The sequence below is a fragment of the Octopus sinensis genome, linkage group LG11, assembly GCF_006345805.1.
Source record: "Octopus sinensis linkage group LG11, ASM634580v1, whole genome shotgun sequence".
NCBI lineage: Eukaryota > Metazoa > Mollusca > Cephalopoda > Octopoda > Octopodidae > Octopus > Octopus sinensis.
This window is the reverse complement of record NC_043007.1, coordinates 1,008,194-1,032,351: the sequence shown is the minus strand read 5'-3', so window position 1 is coordinate 1,032,351 and position 24,158 is coordinate 1,008,194. Positions and strand designations below refer to the sequence as shown.

General features: G+C 38.9%; 1 protein-coding gene across 2 annotated transcripts in view; it reads left to right on the top strand.

The window, feature by feature from the left end:
* The window catches only part of LOC115216994 (plastin-1), an 89,275-nt gene that overhangs the window by 54,866 nt on the left and 10,251 nt on the right, over positions 1–24,158 (top strand). For both annotated transcript variants that reach the window (XM_029786507.2, XM_036507018.1), the window contains exons 2-8: positions 4,572–4,727; positions 10,289–10,458; positions 14,923–15,018; positions 16,716–16,923; positions 17,295–17,480; positions 20,519–20,593; positions 23,305–23,515. In XM_029786507.2, the coding sequence (XP_029642367.1) occupies positions 4,572–4,727; positions 10,289–10,458; positions 14,923–15,018; positions 16,716–16,923; positions 17,295–17,480; positions 20,519–20,593; positions 23,305–23,515 (1,102 nt within the window). The remainder of the gene's footprint in view (positions 1–4,571; positions 4,728–10,288; positions 10,459–14,922; positions 15,019–16,715; positions 16,924–17,294; positions 17,481–20,518; positions 20,594–23,304; positions 23,516–24,158) is intronic.

Genomic DNA, 24,158 nt, shown 5'->3' with positions numbered 1-24,158 from the left:
TTTGTCTATCCATGTGGGTAATAAAGAAATATATATATATATATCTAATAGGCTTCTCTCAGTTTCTACCAGTCTCACCCACAAGGCTTTAGTCAGTCTGGAATTAGTGTGGGACTGAACACACGACCACACCTTCAGCATTGTTGCGAAATGGTTGTCAGTTTTAAAAACCAGCTGTAAATGGATGAAACAAAACCCAATTGTGATGTGTGAGGCATGTGGATAAGGAGGCATTATCAGACACGGTTACCCAGTTGTTTAAAGTGGGTTAAGCCTACACTAAACTTTGTCACTCTTTTTTCTAATGTCAATGATCGTCTTTGGTGCACATGTCTTGCATTAAAAAAAACCAACAACTTTCTGATTCCATTTCTACACATTTAAGGAGACTGCGTGTAAAATAATAAATGCTGTTATTGACATGTTTTAGAAATATATATATAAATAATATAATGTATAATGTATGGTTATTTCTATCTGTTGTGCATACATACACACACACACATGCACACACACACCCTCCAAACCCTTACCAGCATGGAAAATATAAACAAACAAATGGACGAATAATGCATGCACACACTTATATATTTATATACACCCAAGCATATATATATGTGCGTGTGTGTATATACACGCACCCATCCATCAACCCCCGGACACACATATGTGTCAGTTTTAATAGACGCAAGTTACTATATACAGTCATGCTAATTACATTTGTTCACATTTACCATTTTATATATATATATATAAGCAGTGGGTGTGAGTCACTGGAAACTATAAACACGTGTGTGCATGTATGTATACATATCTGTGTGTGTATATATATATATATATGTATGTATATCCACACACTCACACCAACTATGTCCATGTGTGTGTGTGTGTGTGTGTGTACTATTATTTTTTTTTTTTTTTTTTAGCTAATAAATAGCTACAGACTCCAAAATTTTAAGCTTTCTAATTACTGTTCCTGTCTCTGCTGTCAACTACTGTGATGACCCATCTCGTTAATTACTTCCACGCTCATATTATTCTCAGAAAGTAGTTCACATCACTAGTAATTAAGATGTAAGCAACATAGATATATATGTATGTATGTATGTATATATATATATCTTTTTGTGTTCATTTACTTATATATATATTTCATATGAAGATGAGTGAGCAATGGTGACGCTGGTTGCTGGCATTCCATGGACCAGTTGCTGGTTTGTTGCATTGCTAAGAGCGAGAGTGGTGATAGATTGTTTAGAACAAACACCGCATGGGACCTGTTGGAGTTTTTACATTTCCCTCATCAATATCTATCCATGAAATATGAATGATGGAAATTACAATTTTTTTTTTTTTATTTTAGTCTCACAACGAGAGATATTCAGCAATAGGACTTTGGAGTAAAGATTGTTTGCCAACATAACATGGCAGTCCTGGTTTAGAATGAATGTTTCTGTAATTTAGTCCCAGGAGACATCATCTCCAGCTGGCTATACAACACCATCTGTGTCCTTATGTCTGTTCCCTTATATCATGATCATCATCATCGTTTATTATCCGTGGTTCCATGCTAGCATGGGTTGGATGGTTCGACCGGAGTCTTGGAAGTCAGGAGGCTAGGCTGCACCAGGCTCCAATCTGATCTGGCAGTGTTTCTACAGCTGGATGCCCTTCCTAACGCCAACCACTCAACAGAGTGGACTTGGTGCTTTTTATGTGCCAGGAGAGGCTTTCAATGGCCACAGTTGGTTGGTGCCTCATGGCTGTTGCCAGCTTCTCCTCGTACCTGTGCTGGTGGTATGTAAAAAGCACCCACTACACTGTCCAAAAAAAAAATATATAAGGTCACAGATGGTGTCGTATAGCCAGCTGGAGATGATGTCTCCTGGAGCTGAATTACAGCAACATTTGTCTAAACCAGGACTGCCATGTTATGTTGGCAAACTATCTTAACTACGATATAAATGATGTATCTCAGTTTTAGAGCATGTACATCACGTCCCTGCTCATTGTGAAAGATGCCTAAAAGGTCTGGTGACAGTAAGAGTGTCCTGCTCTAAAACCCCTCCTCAGTAAAACCATTATTTGACCCATATCAACATGGACATCATCATCAACTCCTGAATGTTAATTGCTGATTGTGTTCGGCCAGTCCTGCAGAATCAGCAATTTTTCTAACGGAGACATAACCTGACGTCAGCCGGCGCAGATTGTGGTGGATGACACACTTAGGGATCAGTCTCACCATCTGGTGAAGTCTTAATCTGCCATCACACCGGCTGCCATATGAAAAGGAAGAGGAAGGGGTATCCAGATACCTAGTTTCCACAGTTATTAATGACCAAGATCTCAGCACTCCCACCTAAAGAGGGTGCCAGTCCATTGCAGGATTACACATTTACGGCTGAATGGCCTGAGCAATGTGAAATGAAGTTTTTTGCCCAAACACGCAATGCCCTGCCCAGTCTGAGAATTGAAACAACAATCTTACAATCATAAGTGTCATACTGTAACCACTTGGCCACTGAGGCACAAAGCATGGATGAGTGTATGTAGAATGCTGATGTTGATGATGATGATGATGATGATGTGCTATGCTTCTGCACAAGTCTTCTGACTACCAAATTTTGCTAACGTGACTTTGGCCAACGCAAGGTTTATGTTACAAGACACACATTCACCCCAAAGGGTTCCACACTCATGGAACTGAGTCTGTAACCCCATGGTTGCGGAAGCAAACTCTTTAATCACGCGGTCTGCCGTTTGTTGCTTTAACATGAAACAGAATGACTTTTTTGGTAAAAAAATAATATTTTCTCATGTCATTTGTTTTGGAGCAACCATGTGGATGTTCCTGTGATAGTTAATTCCCACCGCTGCACCTTCCTTCTTCCTACCCCCAACCCCTAGATAGATAGATAACTATCAAAACCAATACTGTATCTCTCTATTTGGGTCACATCCTGAACAACATTTCCGGTGATGTGATGGTAAATAACGAATGCTTAAATTGGTTAGTAAAACGGGGGTGGGGGGGAGTCAAGGGAGAAGGAGATAGTGTAGAGAAATATTATCGAACCTTTAACAAAAATGTGACTGCAAGGGATTTCGAGGGTTCAGGAGTAAAAGATAAAATCCATTCTCTTTCCATTTGTTTGTCTTCATGCCTGATCTTTCAGTCCAATGGCTGTTCCATTAAATGAAGATATTCCTTATAGAATCGTATCTTTTATCTTCTACTTGTTTCAGTCCTTAAATTACCAATGTGCAGGGGAGGGGGATGCCTTGAGGGGTTTTCACTCAGACAAATGGACCGCAATACCTTTTTCCCTTTTTTTAAAGTCTGGTGCTAAGTTAAACAAACCAGCGTGGAGGAGGGGAACAGACACACAAACACATATATACATACATATGTATACACACACACACACATTTTTTTTTTATTGCCCTCAAGGGGCTAAACATAGAAGGGACAAACAAGGACCGACAAAGGCATTAAGTCAATTATATTGACCCCAGTGCATAACTGGTATTTATTTAATCGACTCTGGAAGGACGAAAGGCAAAGTTGACCTCGGCAGAATTTGAACTCAGAACGTAATGGCAGACAAAATTTAGCTAAGTATTTCGGCCGGCATGCTAACGATTCTGCCAGCTCACTGCCTTGTATATGATATATACAACAGGGTTCCACAATTTCTGTATACCATTCTTCTGGAGTATGTCCAAAGAAAAGACACGAGTTTCTAACAGACATTATTCCTTGCTTTAACTATTTTTTCTTTTGCACTTAATTTCTAAGGCTTTTTTTTATGGAGAGTGAAGGTAGATGGTCTTTAGAGTCATGAGCACGGATTTGATCCCTGAACTGAATGTCGCATTGTATCCCTGAGAAAGGAACTCATTTTCACATCACACCAGTCTTGTCTGCTGAAAATGAATACCAGCTACATACTGGTGTTATCTTCTCAGCCCTTTAGCTGTCACATTCTTATTATGTTCTACTGGATCATAGTTAGTAGGTCCGACAGAATGTCTGCTTTTACTCACGATTACCCAGGACTCTAAAACAATTAGCAAAAGCATGGTATGTGTCACCAGGCCATTCACATTTGCAAGGGACAGCCATGTTATGGTTTTTATGAAGGAAATATTTAGCTTTTAAACATTCATCAGCTCTTGGATATTTCTGTTTTGAGCTGTAAGACTCATAGAAGACTCATAGGGGCAGTTGTCTGGCTTCTATGCTGCACAAGTGACCAAGACCACACTGAAACCCCCTCAGCAGAGCGCCAGTTTGTTGCAGACTTACTCATTTACAGCTAATTAAACTAGAGTAAAAGGAAATGAATAATCTTGCTCAAGAACACAATGTTCTATTGAGTCTGGGAATCAAAACTATTATCTAGCAATTGTGAGTGCAACATCTTAAGCATTGGGCCATGTGCCTTCACGCATGCAACATTGGTTTTGTTCTTATGAATGGTGCTTATATGAGACCATACGTAACTTTATAAAACGTTGTGTATTTGTGGATGAATATTAATGGTCTTATTATTGTCTCTTTGCAGATCGATCAAGACAACAGTGGGCACATCACAGCATCCGAACTCGATAATGCTCTTGAACAACTCAACATAAAGCTTGCTGGTTATGAAATCCGTGATTTGATTGGAAACTTTGATCATGGAGAAGATCAAAAATTGGATATTGATGAATTTCAGATGGTAACTATCTCTTTCTTTAATAAAAGCTGTGTCCAGCAGTGTTTTTTTTTTTTCCTTTTATTTCATTTCCTCTTTGTTCAGTGTTTCTCCTAAGGGTAGGATAACTGCTTTGTGGGGAAATTTAAAAAGGACAATGAAATTATCGTTCTAATTAAGCAGTAGAAGCTCTTGATTAAAATCTTCATTTATGGCATATTTAACATGGCTCAGTGGTTAGAGCATTGAGGTTGTGAGTTCGAATCCTGGACCGGGCTGCATGTTGTGTTCTTGAGCAAAACACTTTATTTCACGTTGCTCCAGTTCACTCAGCTGTAGAAATGAGTTGCAACATTACTGGTGCCTAGCTGTATCGGCCCCTTTGCCTTTCCCTTGGATAACATCAGTGGCGAGGAGAGGGGAGGCTGGTATGCATGGGCAACTGCTGGCCTTCCACAAACAACCTTGCCCAGACTTGTGCCTTGGAGGGTAACTTTGTAAGTGCAATCCCATGGTCATTCATGACCAAAGAGGGTCTCCTCCTCCTATTGTTGAAAGGCCATTGGCTGCAGTGGACACATCAGAAATGATCCCTTTATAGATGTAGAATGCTGAAACACACAATATACTTCAGAACTATAAAAAATGAAATGGCTTCTACAGTGACTGCAAGGGCGACAGATGCAGTTCTCCCGGCTTTTGCAGCTTAATTAAATTTAGATGGGTTTTAAACATTTTGAACTTGTAATACACCATGGTGAAGAAAGAAAATGTATAATAGATGAATGCAAAATGTCTATTTTTATTTTTGCATTAGCAAAGAAGACAGGTGGACAATTTTACAAAGTTTGTTGTTGTTGTTGTTCTTTCTTTACAATCCTGGATTCAAACAGGTATGATGGGTTGATATGAAAGCAACTTTGCTTTTCCTTATCTATAATCATTATGTCTAGTCTATTAATTTCTGTTATTATTAACAGAATTCGAGCGTGATCGTTACCAACGTCGCCTTACTGGCACCTGTGCTGGTGGCATGTGTAAAAAGATTCGAGTGAGGTCATTGCCAGTACCGCCTGACTGGCCCCGTGCCGTGACACGTAAAAGGGCACCATTTGAGCATGATCGTTACCAACGTTGCCTTACTGGCACCTGTGCCGGTGGCATGTGTAAAAAGATTCAAGTGAGGTCGTTGCCAGTACCGCCTGACTGGCCCCCATGCTGGTGGCACGTAAAAAGCACCCACTACACTCTCGGAGTGGTTTGTGTTAGGAAGGGCAGCCATCTGATTCGCCAGCCCTCAGTCAAAATCGTCCAACCCATGCTAGCATGGAAAGCAGACGTTAAATGATGATGATAATCATCATCATGATTATTATTAAGGCGGTGAGCTGGCAGAATCGTTAGCCCGCCAGGCAAAATGGTTAGCAGCATTTCTTTTGGCTCTTTACATTCTAAGTTCAAATTCTGTTGAGGTCGACCTTGCCTTCCATCCTGTTGGAATTGATAAAATAAAGACCACTTGAATGCTGGGATTGATGTAATCATCTTACCCCTCCTTCGAAATTGCTGATGCCGGCCTTGTGCCAAAATTTGAAATTAGTATTTCTCCTAATTCTTTACTTTCTTGGTTCATAACCTGCCACAGTCAACTTTTTCTTTTGTCCCATCAGGATTCATAAAATAAAGTACCAGTTGCATGCTGGGGTTGATATAATCAGCTAAGCTTCTCTCTTCACTGCTCTTGCTGGCCTGGTGCCTAAATTAGAAGCCATTATTATTTGAATGTTATATGTTAGATATTGATTCCTTAACCAATCTTTATACTTTAGGGTTAAAGGTAAACAGAATATTTCCAGGTAAGTAGTTTGCTTAAGTTAGACGTAAGATAGTTAAGTAATCTTAAAAATAAAAACTAACTAAAAATAATTATGCTCTAAAAAAGCTATTAATCAATGACCAGTATTGTTTTTATCATTCCAGCAATTATGGGAGATAACTCCAGTCATATTTTGGTCTTATTCTGAACTCCTCAGCAAAGCATAACCTTCACTTCATTTGCTGAGGTAGTAATGACTATAATCTCTAAGTAGAAATACAAAGAAGAGCAGACACATTGGGCAATTTAGTCTTAGCTGTCGCTAAAATGATATGATGGTCAGAGCTGGATTGTCTCTGATTATAGAGCTGAACAGAATAAGAACTGCAAATATCACAAGCTCTACATAGAGAATTTTTATTTTACCACTAAATTTATTTGTTCTTTTTCCCAAAGACCAGAGGAAACCCCTCCCCTCTTCCTTTGCCTGTCAAAACATTTCTTAACACTGTTGACCTACATTACTTGACCTACTTTTGAAAGTTCTTAGATAAACAGTCGTTGATAATTATGTAAAAATATGACCAGCACAGCTTGTTGTTATTGTTTATGTTTATCGTTTACAGTCGGCGGGGTGGGGGAGATATTTTTAAATGATGTCTATTACTGATCTGTCTGTCTCTGTCTCTCAGTCTCTCTATCTCTCTCTCTCTCCTTTTTCTCTCCATCTCTTAACCTTTTCTCTTGGTCACCCTTGCCCTTTCGTGCCATCCCTTGTTCACATTTGCACTCTTATTCCTTCCTCCTTTCCCCCCTCCTTTCTCATTAATCCTCTCTTCTGGTTTCTTTGTCTTTCTCCCCTTCCTTCCTTCCTTCCTTCCTTTCCAATTACTTTTATCCAAACCTGTTTCTATCACTGACCTTCCTGGTCTCAACTGCTTGCAAAGAGGAGTCAGTTCAGTTTCAATAAGTAATTGAAGTTAGTTCAAAGACCAGAGTGTGTGTGTGTGTGTGTATGTATGTATATATATATATATATATATATATATATATATAATGTATGTGTGTACACATGCACACACCAACAGATAGAGAATGAAATATAGGAAGATTAGCTTATGCCTGTTCCCTTCGTCTATGACCTTCACAGACCTTTCTCTATATTATTACATCACCCCTCATTATAGCCAACTAAATTTGTTATTAAGATAGTCCCCTCTTGTCAACTTTTGACATGAATCTGTGAGACGCTGTCCCCTATGCCTGCCCGTTGACCGTAAGGAAAGGATGTCGTCTGGTGACTATGACAAAAAGTGTTGTCTTCCAGAGGTACACGACTTGCTGTGAGATCATCATTGTCACCATCGTTGTTTAACATCCGTTTCCCATACAGGCGTGGGTTGGACAGCTTGACTGAGGACTGGCAAGCCAGGAGGCTGCACCAGGCTCCAGTCTGATTTGGCAAGGTTTTTATAACTGGATGCCCCTCCTAACGCCAAGTACTCCAAGAGTGTAGTGGGTGCTTTTTAGATGCCACCAGCACAGGAGCTAGTCAGGTGGCACTGGCATAATGAATTAATGATTGGAAAGTGACCACCCAAGGGTAGCAGATTGGATGCATTGTTAGAGCATTAGACAAGATGCTTTGCATTATCTGTACTGGCTGTTTGTGTTCTAAGTGCAGGTCTACAGCAACTTTGGCACCTAAGCTGTACCCACCTTCAACCTTTAAGCATTTAACCCTTTCATTACTGTATTTCTGTTGAGATGCTCTGTGTTTCTTTCAATTACTTTAAATATAACAAAGAATTTAATAAAATAACTTGGTTATTATTAAGCTAGTGTTAGGAACATAAATTGTGATTAAAGTCTAGTGGAAAATTTTAATTCAAAACTTGTGAAAACAAGACATTTGTACAACAGTGCCAGAGGCGGTTTCAGCCAGGTTGGTCACGAAAGGATTAAATCAATCATATCCGGTCCAAATATTCTATTTTATTTTAAAGGTTTGTTTTCATTCTACAAATAAACAATGATGTCATCGAAATCTTGAAGCTATGAGATAACGCAGGATTAATTCAAAAGAATGTGAATAAATAAGGATTACATTTGACAGGATAATCCAGAAGGAAAAGGATTAAGAGAATCCTTTACCTTGGATAACACCACTGGGTTGTAGGAAAGAGATTTCAGTGTTTGAACAACTGGTAGTTTACTACAATAAACCTTACCCAGGCCTGTACCTATCAGTGCAGATCCATGGTCGATACTGACTGAGATAGGCCTTATAATTTAAGGGAGTCTTTGGTCTCAGCACAAACAACTGTTCTAGTGCCTGTGGCATTATGAAATTCTTGTGGGTTCTGTTTTTTGTTTTGGTAAAGTAGTTGCAATATGAAGGACATCCAGCTGTAAAAACATCTTGGTGGAAAAACTGTCATGCACACAACATCATTGTTTAACATCCGCTTTCCATGCCGGCATGGGTTGGACGATTTGACTGAGGGCTGGCGAACCAAATGGCTGCACCAGGCTCCAATCTTGATCTGGAAGAGTTTCTACAGCTGGATGCCCTTCCTAACGCCAACCACTCCGAGAGTGTAGTGGGTGCTTTTACGTGCCACCAGCACGGGGGCCAGTCAGGTGGTACTGGCAACGACCTCGCTCGAATGTTTTTACATGTGCCACAGGCACAATTGCCACTAAGGCAACACTGGTAATGATCACGCTCGAATGGTGCATTTTATGTGCCACCGGCAAGGAAGCCAATTAGCTGCTCTGGCAACGATCACACTCGGATGGTGCTCTTAGCACCCCAACAAAAAAGTTTAAAGGTTTACTCTGTTACCATGTGTGCTAGATGAGAAAGGACCCATCACAATTAGTGAGGTTTTGTGCTGAAACATACTGATCCAATCCCCATTGCATCATGGAAAAAAATCTACATGAAATGATGAGGATGATAATAACAGATGCTTTCTAATATTTGTTATTCATAAATCCAAATGTATACAAAGCCATTACTCTTTTACTCGTTTCAGTCATTTGAATGTGGCCATGCTGGAGCACCACCTTTAGTCGAGCAAATCAACCTCAGGACTTATTCTTTGGATGCCTAGTACTTATTCTATCAGTCTCTTTTGCTGAACTGCTAAGTTGCGGGGATGTAAACACACCAGCATCGGTTGTCAAGCGATGTTGGTGGGGACAAACACAAACATATACACACAAATACATACATACATATATATATATATATATATACACACACACACACACACACACATATATACGATGGGATTCTTTCAGTTTCTGTCTACCAAATCCACTCACAAGCGCTTTGGTCGGCCCATGGCTATAGTAGAAGACACTTGCCCAAGGTGCCACACGGTGGGACTGAACCCGGAACCATGTGGTTCGTAAGCAAGCTACTTTATTTTATCAAATTTGCCATAAAGAGTAAGGTAGCTTTGCGGGCTGGACAAGACATTAATGAAATGAATGATAACGATGCAAGGATGATAAGGATGGGAGAAGACAGAAAGCGCCCACCAACTGTAGCTTCTCTAAAACATTGTTCTTGTTTTTTAAAAATACTAAATGAGGTATTAACCCTCTTACAATTTTATAACACTTTTATGGACTAAAATGTCCATTACAATTAAAAGCGTAAGCAAGCTACTTACCACACAGCCACCCTTGCAGAAATAATTAAAATTTTTGTTTAAACTTCTATTTTAATTTCGTTTCTGTTTTCTTCTTTCCCCAGTTATATCTTGAACTGAAAAAAAATAAAGATCTAGGAATCCTGTTTAAGAAACAAGTACAACGCCGAGAGGGAATCTGTACCCATGGCGGTCGCACCACAGCCTCCAGTGCAGGGACCACCCACTCCGTACGCACAGCAGAACAAGTTGCCTTTTCTGAATGGATCAACTCGTAAGTTTTCTTCCTTTCTTTCTTTGGGTCTTTTATTTAAACATTGGTCAAGGAATCGGATCTGCAGGGTCCTTAGAATGCTGCATGGAATCTTTTTTTTTTAATCTTTTACTTGTTCCATTCAGAGGACTGTGGTCATACTGGAGCACTGTCTTGAAAAGCTCAGTCGAACGAATCTACGTCAGTACTTTTTGTTTTTTGTGCGTTTGTGTGTTTTTTTTGACAGACTACTATGTTACTGGGATGTAAACAAACCAACACCAGTTGTCATGTGGTGGGGGAACAAACAGAAGCACAAAGACATACACACACATGCTCACATACACACACACACATACATACATGCATATATATATATATATATATATACACACATACAGTTGGCTTCCATCTAGTTTCCTTCTTCCAAATTCACTTACCTGTCATTGGTCAGCCAGAGGTATAATATGTTTCTTTATTAGCCACGCAGGGCTCCACACAGATGGGACAGATTACAAAGTAGTGCTTTTCTTTTTGGGGAGAGAAAAAAAATGTGGGGTAGGTTTTCAATCAAAAGGGATCGTAAAAGGGGGAAAAAAAACGATCAGTAGGGATCGTGTATCACAGAAATGTCATGATGTAAAGTGTAAAGGGAGAAGCAGATAAGGTTTATCCGTGGAAAGAAAAGCCTACGGAAAAGATCACGGTAACCTCGGTCAATAATGTCACACGTTAACACATTTGTTTACAAGTAACTCTCTGTTTTAAATTTTTCCGGGTTCATAGGATTATGCTCAAGGTGGCTTCGTCATTCATACATGCCATCCTTGCTACATTTACCCATCTTTTTTTGAAACATTCGCTAGACAAAACTTGCCTCTCTACTCTCACTTTCCTTTTCAAGTGATACTTGAAGAAGTTGATGAGAGATTGACCAGAGAGGAAAGTGTTTGTCTCCAATCCTTTCAGACACGTCCACCAGACACATTCTTTCGCCGGGGGTATAATAGAAGACAATTGCAAAAGGTACCACACTGTGGAACTGAAACCAAAACCACATGGTTGCCATGTGGACACCTTAATACAGACATGCCTCTCTGTGTGTGAATATATACATTAATATATCAACATTAATTAAGGCAGAGAGCTGGCAGAATCGTTAGCTCGTCAAGCAAATGCTTAGCGGCAAGTGTCTTCTACTATAGTCTTGGGCTGACTAAAGCCTTGGGAGTATATTTGGTTGACGGAAACTGAAAGAAGCTTGTCATATATCATCATCATCATCATTTAACGTCCGCTTTCCATGCTAGCATGGGTTGAACGATTTGACTGAGGACTGGAAAACCAGATGACTGCACCAGGCTCCAATCTGATCTGGCAGATTTTCTATGGCTGGATGCCCTTCCTAATGCCAACCACTCCGAGAGTGTAGTGGGTGCTTTTACGTGCCACCGGCACGAGGGTCAGTCAGGAAGGGACCTAGTTGATTACATTGACCTCCAGTGCACAACTGGTACTTCTTTTATCAACCCTGAAAGGATAAAAGGCAAAATCGACGTTGGTAGGATTTGAACTCAGAGCATAAAGCTGCAAGACGTGCTGCTAAGCATTTTTTTCCGCTGTGCTAACAGTTCTGCCAGCTCAGCTCCCGACCTGCAAAATAGTAACATTTAACAAAAACAAAAACAAATAAAGAAAAACCTCAAAGTAAAACCACATTGGAGAAATACTTATGTCCAATTAGTCTCTTTATGTCTTTGTTAATGAATGGAATTTCAGCCTGCGCCGGATGAAGTGGGGCAGGGGATGACGAAGGGAGTAATTGGTGTTATTATTTAATTAAGTCCTGTTGTGTGGTTATTTGTTTTTTTATCTTTTCAGTAATTAAACTCATTATGCTAAAAAGTCCTTCCTGTTTTATTCATTTATTTATTTTCGTTCTTGTTTTTTTAATCAGTTTTGTAAACTTATCTGTAATAGAGATGGGTTATTTGGCCTCGTCGACTGATAATGGAGGGAAGACGAGCTTTTTGTCCTTGCCAGAAATATGCAATGTCATTTAATGAAACTGCAGATTCAGTTTCATTGGTGCTGACTTGGCTGCAGTTTGCTTGCAATATTATATTACTTCTACACACATTCACATATTGATTTCAGGCATTGGGTCGTGGCCATTCTGAAGCCCAGCCTTGAAGAGGTTTATGTTAACTTTAGGAGATCTTAGTTGTGTATATATAAAAGAGAAGAAACCAACTAGTTTTAAATCTCTGAGCAAGAAATATGCAGTTACAGTCTTGCAGAAGAAGGTCTCTTTGCCACCGTAAAGTGGCTGGCCTGCTTAGGATGATGTCACCACTGTTTAGCCCCAGGAAAACATATTTTCCAGTTGGCTGCCAATACATCATCTGTGCTCACAGTATACAGACACAGATGATTTGTCGGTAGCCAACTGGAAAAGATGTTTTCCTGGGGCTAAACAGTAGTGACATCGTCCTAAGCAGGCCGGCCACTTTACGGTGGCAAAGAGACCTTATTTATTTGTGTTATGCATTCTTTTATTCTTTTATTAGTTTTAGTCATTTGACTGCGGCCATGCTGGAGCACCACCTTTAGCCAAGCAAATCGACCTCAGGATTTATTCTTTGTAAGCCTAGTACTTATTCTATCAGTCTCTCTTGCCGAACCGCTAAGTGACGGGGGACATAAACACACCAGCATCGGTTGTCAAGCAATGTTGGGAGGACAAACATATACATACATATATATATATATACACACACACACACACACACACACACACACACACACACACACACACATATATATATATACATGTATACGACAGGCTTCTTTCAGTTTCCGTCTACCAAATCCACTCACAAGGCTTTGGTCGGCCCTAGGCTATAGCAGAAGACACTTGCCCAAGTTCCCACGTAGTGGGACTGAACCCGGAACCATGTGGCTGGTAAGCAAGCTACTTACCACACAGCCTATGTTATGTATGTTACGGTATGTTACATTATGGTATGGTATGTATTGTTATGTTACCTCTGATGTCAACAAATGGCCTCTCTCTCTCTCTCTTGGTGAGTGAAAGTCAGATTGTATGATAGTTGTGTACAAATGGCTGTGCTCCATGGTAGAGAGACATGGGGCTTGAATGTGGAGGACTTGCATTCAAGAAGAGGATTGACGCTAGTGTGCACCAATGGATGTGCAACATCAGTGCACATGTATGGCAAAATGCAAATGTGTTGAGAGAAAAGTTAGACAGAAGAGAAATCCTATGTATTATGCAAGAGAGAAAACTTGAATGGTTTGGTCATGTAATGCATATGAATGAGGACAGTTGTATGAAGAAGGGCCGATTGCTGAAAGTGGATGAAACCTGCAGAAGAGGGAGACTCAGGAAGAAATGGGGTCAAGAAGTGAGGGCTGATCTGGAGATGTTAGGCCTCATGGAGGAGATGACAACGGACCAAGATGTCAGGCAATATGATGAGGCTCTTGACAGGTCTGTGGAGCCAAAACAAAAATACTTTGACTCCGACTCCAATTCCGGCTCCTCTTTATGTAATCAAGTGATTGTGCTCTACATATCTCATAAACGCATATGCATACCCTTGTACTTTGAGTAGGTCTATAGGTTATAACTGGTTTATATTAAAGAATAAAGATAGTCGGAGTCGGAGTCGGTGTAGTTTTACTGACTCCAACCCTGACTCCAACTCCATCACTCTGATGCCTGGTTCTTGAGAAAACCCACCTACATCAGTGCATCTGAGTTCTGGGAGAGCTGTGTATTTGTGTATCATTTCTATATTCGCTCCAATCATTTTGTCCCTCTCCCCCTACATATTATCCCCCCCTCTACGGAATAGTTTAGGATCCAGAAAGCTCTTTCTCTCTCTGTCTCTCTCTCTCTCTCTCTCTCTCTCTCGCCACTCCCCTGTTAAATGATATGACATTACTGATATGCCCCAACTTTGCAGCCTTTCCTGTCTGCTAAAAGGAAATTCAGACTTCCCCCCCATTGTGCAAATAGGTGCAGACACAGCTCTGTGGTTAAGAAGCTTACTTTGCAAACTTGCAGCCATATGGTTTCAAGTTCAATCCCACTACACAGCACCTCTTTTATAGCCTTGTGTCACCCAATACATTACGAGTGAATTTGGTTGACCGAAAGTGTGTGGAAGCCAGTCGCATGCCTGTGTGTGTGTGTGTGTTTGAACCTGTCCCCTCCCCACTGCTTGATGACTCATGAGGGTTCGTTTATGTTTCCTAACTTAGCGGTTTGACAAAGAAACTGATAGAATAAGTACCAGACTTTAAAAAAAATAAGTTCTGGTGTAGATTTGTTTAGTGAAACCCTTCAAGGCTTTGCCCCAGCATGGCCGCAGTTTAATGACTGAAATAAGTAAAAGATAAAAAAAATATATATATATTTCATTCATTTCTGGGGTTTTTTTCTTTCTTTTTTTGCAGAAACCTTAGCAGGGATAAAGAATGTCAACCCTACCTGCCACTTAATCCAGAATCTGATGATCTTTATAAGAAAATGGCCGATGGCATCCTACTATGGTGAGTAGTGGTCACTTTTGGATGGAGAGATACGTGTGTGTGTGTATATATATATATATATATATGTATATATATATATGTATATATGTATGCATAAGTATATGGCTGTGTATTTTTATATATCTGTTTGTGTGTGTGTGTGTATATATATATATATATATATATTATCAGTATATGTCATCCCTCTAAAGGGCTCATATTTATATATATATATATATATATATATATATATATACTTTTTTATTAAAGCTGCTAAAACATCATAAAAACTGCTGCTCAGAGTTTCACATTCCCGTTCGTTGTGAAACTCTGAGTACCATTTCATGTGAGGTCTTTGCAGCTTTAATAATAAAACATTACTCTACCTCCGGTATTCGTGTAGTATTTTTTCCCAAATTGTTTCATACTTATGTGCTTATTCGGGGTGTGTGTGTGTGTATATATATATATATATATATACACACACACACACAGTATATATACAATAAAAACTTACATGGAGAATAAGAAAACGACGCGAGGCGTTCAATCATATAATAACAATTTAATAAATAAAACATATGCTTACATACATACATACATATATGTACATACCTACATCTATTTGTATATATACATGCTTATATGGGTACAGGACACCAGAAATAAACATGGAACACAACGAGAAACGAAAACATAAAATCAAACAAGGAAACAGACTTTTTTTAAAAAGGAAAAAACAGAGTACAAGACAAACAATACAAGGAATATTGCCCTTCATCAGCTGCCCCTGGTTCAACTCAATCCGTGTTTCGAAGGTAAGGGCAGAACACGATCCGGCTGAAGCAGTCCTGTGGTGTCCTGTACTCATATATGCATGTATATATACATATAGATGTAGGTATGTACATATATGTATGCATATGTTTTTATATCTATATATCTATATATATATATATATATATATATATAAGGGGTTGCTAAAAAGTTCCTGGCTTTAAGGGTGTCGTGAAAAGCCTTGTTGGAGGCCCAACCTTCTGACTCCTTTTACAGGACTTAGAAAAAAAACTGAAGGACCACTGCAATAAGTGTGAATCTGAGAGGGGAAAATGTTGACTTGATTAAAATGATGATCCTGTTGTATTTTGTTTTACCCAAAACCAGGAACTTTTCAGCACCCCCCTCCCCATATATCTATACATATATACGTCAATACCAACATCAAAATAAAAATCAAATGGAAATTGTAGTTAAGACACCTGTGCCGGTGACACGTAAAAAGCATCGTCCAAACGTGGCAGATGCCAGCGCCACCTGACTGGCGTCCGTGTCAGTGACACGTAAAAGCACCAACTGATCGTGGCTGTTTGCCAGCCTCGTCTGTAAAAAACACCCACTACACTCACAGAGTGGTTGGCGTTAGGAAGGGCATCCAGCTGTAGAAACTCAAGACTGGAGCCTGGTGCAGCCTCCATGGCTTACCAGACCCCCGGTCGAACCATCCAACCCATGCCAGCATGGAAAACGGACGTTAAATGATGATGATATTCATCATTTGTGTGTGTCTCTGCTCACCACCATCATCACTTGACAAGCAGTATCTGGGATCTAAGCTGTTGCTCTCTTCTCCTGGCTGAGAAATACCTTTTTTTTTTTTTTTAAAATAGGGGTAAAAATTTAATTGGTTGTCGTTGTTTAATGTATATTTTCCCTTTCAGTAAACTCATCAACATCACCAGTCCAGACACAATCGACGAAAGAGGAATCAACAAAGTCAATCCAAATGTCTATCGCAAACATGAGAACTTGGTGTTGGCGCTAAATTCTGCTCGGTCCATTGGTTGCAACATTGTCAACATCGGTGCGGAAGACATCAAGGATGGAACTCAGCATCTGGTTCTTGGGTTGTTGTGGCAAGTCATCAGAGTAAGTCTTGTTTTAATATCATTCAGTTACGCTTTTGTAATTTGTCTTTTGTTTGGGAAAAGTCAAAAAGATTGGCTGAGAAAGAAAACAGTGATATCATAGGCGCAGGAGTGGCTGCGTGGTAAGTAGCTTGCTAACCAACCACATGGTTCAGGGTTCAGTCCCACTGCGTGGCACCTTGGGCAAGTGTCTTCTACTATAGCCCCGCACTGGGCTGATGTAATCTACTTAATACCTAGGTCTGTCCTTGTTTGTCCTCTCTGTGTTTAGCCCCTTGTGGGTGGTAAAGAAAAAGGTATGTTTTATATTGTTTTGATAAAACCTTGAAGCAGGTGTAATTCTTAAAATTGTGTTTTTTTGTTTTTTTTTAGATTGGTCTTTTGAGTGACATTGACTTGAAGCATCACCCTGGCCTGGTTCTACTTTTGGGAGAAAACGAGGAGCCTGAAGACTTACAGAAGTTGACACCCGAACAAATATTGGTGCGTTGGGTAAACTATCACCTGAGGAATGCCGGTGCCAATTTGCAGATCAATAATCTGGCTGAGGACATTAAGGTTTGTAAGAATTTTCCCTTTATTGACTCTTTAGCATTTAAACTGACCATATCTGGCCAAACTGTTCTATCAACTAGTCCCCTCCTACCAGTAGAAAGGATTATTATTAATCTTATTATTATTATTATTATTATTATTATTATCATTATTATTATCATCATTGAGTGAGAGAGCAGTTCATGCCATCAAAGTGACACTGGGGTAAAATATACGAAGCCCAATATACCCACCATGACTACCCGTCTGATAAAGGTACTCCAGGCACATGCATCACAACCATATGTGCGCGACATGGTGACCTCATATCAAGATAAACAGCACATGACCTTGCAGGTGGGGCCCAGTTAGAATTTTCTTCAGGTTGAGTAGCCCATCCTGCTCAAAAGGTCCCTGAATAAGGGTTGCTTTAGGATGTTGAACGAAACACCTATGTTTCCAGAGGTGAACCATTCAAACCCCAAATAATCCCTCTCAACACATGGCTATGATTCTCCCCCACTACTTCTGCTCGTGATCAGAGATGCACATATCATCAGCCACTAAGGGACTTGCTCAACTGGTTAAGGTCAAACAGCTGACAAGCAAATCTGTGGTATTGAGCAGAATATTTGCTGTAGCCCATCTTTTATACCAAGACAAAACAATGTACATGATAACACTTCCAATCAGTTAAGATCAGAAGCCATGAGAGCCACTGCCTGGTACTGCATCAGGGCATTTTATTATTATTATCATTATTATTATTATTATTAATCATTATTATTATTATCATTATTATTATTATCATTATTATTATTATTTTTATTATTATTTTTATCATTATTATATTATTATCATCATTATTATTATTATCATTATTATTATTTATTATTATTATTATTCCTCCAAGGTTGACTTCGACTTTCAACCTTTCAGGGTCCAGTTACACACTGGGGTCGATGTAATTGACTTAATCCCTTCCCCCAAGCTGCCCGTGTGGCAAAAATTTGAAATGATCATCATCATTATTATTATTATTATTATTATTATTATTGAGTGAGAGAGCAATGCATGCCATCAAAATGACACTGGGGTAAAATATACGAAGCCCAGTATACCCATCATGACTACCCGTCTGATAAGGGTACACCAGGCATATGCATCACAACCATATGTGCGTGACATGGCGATCTCATATCAAGATAAACAGCACATGACCTCGCAGGTGGGGCCCAGTTAGAATTTTCTTCAGGTCCAGTAACTCATCCTGCTCAAAAGGTCCCTGAATAAGGGTTGTTTAAGGATGTTGAACAGACCACCCATGTTTCCAAAGGTGAATTATCCAAACCTCTAAGAATTCCATTCAACACACGGCTATGATGCTCCCCATTATTATTATTATTATTATTAAGGTGGTGAGCTGGCAGAAATGTTAGCACATGAGGCATAAACTGCTTAGCGGCATTTTGTCTTCTTTGCATTCTGAGTTCAAATTCCGCCGAGGTCAACTTTGCCTTTCATCCTTTCAGGGTCAATGAAATAAGTACCAGTTATGCACTGAGGGGTGATGTCCCCTCCCCCGAAATTTCAGGCCTTGTGCCTACAGTAGAAAGTATTGCCGCCATTGTTGTTGTTATTTTAAAGTAAGAACTAACAAACACAACCTCTTGTTTCTGTTATTCTTATTTCTTTACTACCCACCTGGGGCTACACACAGAGGGAACAAACAAGGACAGACAAAGGGATTAAGTTGATTATATCGATCCCAGTGCATAACTGGTGCTCAATTTATCGACCCCGGAAGGATGAAAGGCAAAGTTGACCTCAGCAGAATTTGAACTCAGAACGTAACGGCAGACGAAATACCTATTTCTTTACTACCCACAAGGGGCTACACACACAGGGGACAAACAAGGACAGACATAGGTATTAAGTTGATTACATCGACTCCAGTGCGTAATTGGTACTTATTTAATCGCCCCCGAAAGGATGAAAGGCAAAGTCGACCTCGGCAGAAATTAAACTCAGAACATAGTGGAAGACGAAATACAGCTACACATTTCACCCGGCGTGCTAACGTTTCTTCCAGCTCACCGCTTTATTGTTTCTATTATTCTATTCTTTATTCAGCTTGTGGCAATGTTTCAATAGGTTTGGATGTTGTTTTAGGTCAAGGACTCGTGTTGTGGTTTTGCCGTCAAAGAAAAACAAACAAAACAACCTTTCTCATCTCATTCCATATTAAGCTTCAATTTCCTCCTTTTCTTCACTTTGGTTTCCATGGTTTCCACATTTTGAAGGGAGAAGTTTGAGTAAAGTGTGACTTTTTTTCCTCTTCTCGTGACCAAAAAGATCTTGTTACACTCACACATATAAACATACTCTCAGACACACACACACACATACATATATCATCATTTTAACATCCTCTTTTCCAAGCTGGTATGGGTTGGATAAAGTTTATTGAGGCTGGTTTTCAACAGCCTCATGCTCTTATTGTCATTAAACTTGAGAGTTCCTTTCAAGCGTTTGAGCCTCATGGAGGCAAAGTGGCCGAGTTCATTTTGAGTGTTGGGCCTCACAGAGGCAATGGCCAAGACTTTTGGCATTATGTCTTGCTTGAGAAGAAGACCCATCAAGCCAAGCAAAATCGCAGTCATGGTAGATACCAGTGTATTGCAAATGGCACCTGTGCTGGTGGCACATAAAAGTACCCATTACACTCTCGGAATGGTTGGCATTAGGAAGAGCATCCAACCATACAAAACCATTCCAAATCAGACTGGAGTCTGGTGCAGCCTTCCAGCTTACCAGCCCTGGTCAAACCGTCCAACCCATACCAACAGGGACAACAGACGTTAAATGATGATGATCATCATCATCATCATGATGTCTCAAAAAAAAAATAGTTTGAAATCTGAAATTCCTCAACAAAAGATGGATGAATATATATTACTGCCTTCTGCTGTCGAGGGTGATGAAAATTTCAAGTGGATTTCTCTGATTTCTGCAGTAAAAGACTTAATTATTTTTTCTTTTCCTTTTTAAATTTTTTCCAGGACTCGGAAGCTTACTCTTATTTATTGCACCAAATTGCTCCACGTGAAAATGGCGTCACCCTTGATCCTCTAAAGGTAGGTCTTTACATTACTGCCATATGCTCTAAAACCACACACACACACAAAATACAAAAGCAAGGTGTATATTAAAGCATAGGATCCAAGCCAGGACCGTGTGGTACAAAGGACTGGTTTATTGCCCAAAGAACATCACTGATGGATTCAAAGAAATATTTTACCTGCTATTTTTTAAAACTAGTCATTTTGATCTTCCTCTTTTACGTGCCTCATTCATTGGGCAGGAAGGACCATTTACCTGTAAAAATCTTGCCAAAGCTAACTTCACCTGTGCTGGTAGTGCCCTGTGGAAATCACTGAGTCCACTCTGCGGAGTGGTTGGTGCTAGGAAGGACATCCAGCCATCAGATCCCTGCCAAAACACACAATGGCCTAGGGTAGATTTTCTACCTGGCCAGCTCCTATCAACTATTCTACCCATGCATGCCTGGAAGATGGCTGTTAGACAATGATATATATATATTTATAATTATCAATAATAAAGGGTGAAATTAATTAATTTGGAATAATTATTAATTTCACCAAGTAGAGTTCGGCATGTAAAAGCCCCATTCAAGGAATGTTTAAGTAATATTAAGTAATTAAGGGTTTAGCAACGATTTGCCTCACCACACACAGAAAGAATAGCCAAAACTCTTTTTCTAAATTCGGTGTGTGGTGAGGCAAATCGTTGCTAAGCCCTTAATTACTTAGTATATATATTTATATATATAAATTAGAAAAAAACACCTTTTATCAATTAAAAATTAAAAATTAGATTACACCATCTAGAAAATTACATATAATAGAAATATTAAATATAAGATAAAAAATAATATACCGGTGATAGAGCAATGTGCAAAATAATAAATAGAATGTATATATGTTATTCTACCAAATATATACGTTTTATTCATTATTTTGTACATTAATTAATCATTTGTATATTATTTTTTATCTTATATTTAATATTTCTATATGTAATTTTCTAGATGGTGTAATTTAATTTTTCATTTTGAATTGATAAAAGGTGGGTTTTTTTCTAATTTCTATATATATTATATTTTGTGAAATTTGATTTAGTATTTCTAAATTGAATTTTTCCCTGAAAGTTTGGAATAATATTCCCTCAAATTATTATTATATATATTTATATATATATTCTGACAAAGGTAAGCAAATTGAAACTCTTAGGTCACTGCCAACCTTTCCTTTGTAAATCCTTATTGATGTCCTCTACCAAAGTATTGAGTTGTCCTTCAGCTTAATGCAAAATTGTTTTAATATATAATTTAGCATCAATTCTATATACCTATCTATTTATATACCCACTTATCAACAGTATCTACTCACATATATATATATATATATATATATATATACATACATACATACATACATACTAGCAGTATCACCTGGCATTACTCGGGTTTGTTTCGACCCTTTAGAATTGGAATTTTGGGAAAGTAAAAATTTTGTATTATGTAGCTCTTTAAGTGAACATTTTTCTGGTTGAAATATACCGAAAAATGGCGACACAGCAGTAAAAAAATCGTAAAAAATAGGGATTTTCAAAGAAAAAAAGCTCCTTTTTAATGTAAATAATTTTTGGTCACTGCATGGAATTGAACTTGAAATCTTGGGGTTAGGAGCCCGCACTCTTAACCACTACGCCATATGCCCTTCAAATGTAAATAATATACATAATTCCTCGTCTCTTAAATATAGAACTGAAGAATATTTATTTGCTATGCCTCAGCTTGTGTCATGCTGAAGATTTCTGTAAAAAGGGAAGCAGGGCAGCATACGATTATCATTGACTAGAAATTTTAAGCCCTTCATAATAAGTAAGCAGCAAAACAAAAAAACCATTTAATATGTATTGTCCATGCATCATTTTCCTTGTTCTTGCTACTTAATAAAAAAATAATATTAATAATAATGAAATTATCGTGTATATTGCTCAGGTGCACTACAAGTGATTAAAAGATAATTATCTCCCTTGTATTAAACTGTCTGCTGGGGTGGGGGACACACCCTGTGGTGAAAGCAAAACTTTCCATCAGAATCTTGTCTTATGTTTCAAACATCAATTTAACATTGATAAAATATTACGGAGTTGTACTTGCATAGCAAGTGACTTGATCTGGGATCGAGTGCTGGAACAAAAACAATTGCAGCGTGGAAGGTGTTTGTAAACCATTTAAGAAACACACAAAAACCGTTAGATTCACCTCAACATTTAAGTTTAATTTGTCAAAATATTTTCATCACTTTGAGACCGCGACCTGTTCACTGACAAAACTCCGTGCTGCATCTGAGAAAGTAACAGTCAGTTCATGATATACATGTACATATGTATGTATGTATGTATTTATGTTTCTTTTTGGATTATGGCTGCTGTTGCTTAGTGAGTGGGATTGACTCAGTGCACAGCCTTTCCTCACTTTTAAAAAAAATCTTCTTGTACAGGCGTTGCACAATAACAACATTGATTAAGCTTCGTGCAATGGCCATACTTGATAACGAAGGGGCAGCCACCATGTATGTATGTATGTATCTATGTGTGTATGTATGTATGTGTGTACATACATTGATAAAATAATTTTACTGAAATGATTTGAAGCAACAGATATATAGTAACAAAAGAGTTGAATCTTCAAACGATATCATTAGATATTCCTTGGATTTTATTACCAAAATAATGCTGTCCTTTGTTTGGTCTTTAGGAGAACGAACTTCTCAAAAGAGCCGAATATATGTTACAAGAAGCTGATAAGATTGGTTGCCGCAGTTTCATTACTCCCAATGATGTTGTGAACCACAATTACAAACTCAACTTGGCCTTTGTGGCTAATCTTTTCAACACCTACCCAGCTCTGGACAAAGCACCAACCGACGTGGATTTGGAAATCTTTGATGAAACACGGGAAGAGAAAAGTAGGTTTATAACCGTTTCTTTATTTCATTGATTTTTCGCTGACAATATTTATTTCCCCCCCATTTTTAATATATTTTTGTTAGTCAAATATTCAGACTACAAGAGTTAGTCATAGTACAGACTAGTAGGGGTCAGGGCAATAGCATAGAAAATTAATGTTAGTGGTACACAAACCACAAGTGTTAGGGTCATTCACACGTGTATGTATGTGTGTACATATATACATAGACACAAACTCACATCCCTACATATATAGGAACGGTTGCTTAAAAGGACTGGCTTTGGGTAAAAGAAAATACAGAAGGATCAGTTAATTATGATATCGGTCAGTACCACCATGACCGATATCCAGTCTACAGTGGAGAAGGCTAGCCACTGGATTTGGTTAAAAAGAGACGATGAGCGATGGCTAGAAGAATATTGAGCTTTATTTGATAACCAGCTGATCTAGCAAGCGAGGCCTCATATCAGTGTGGGGGGGGGGGCTGGTGTGCATTGATGCTGTCGAGACGTAGGCCCCGAAACGACATGCATTCTCTCTTGATGACCCCATACACTTGCTGGCTTCCAGTGTGTGGAGTTTTTGACTGGTAGCACTTGCATATGCAAGTCGTTTGCAAGACATCTTCCCCTCTCAAATCC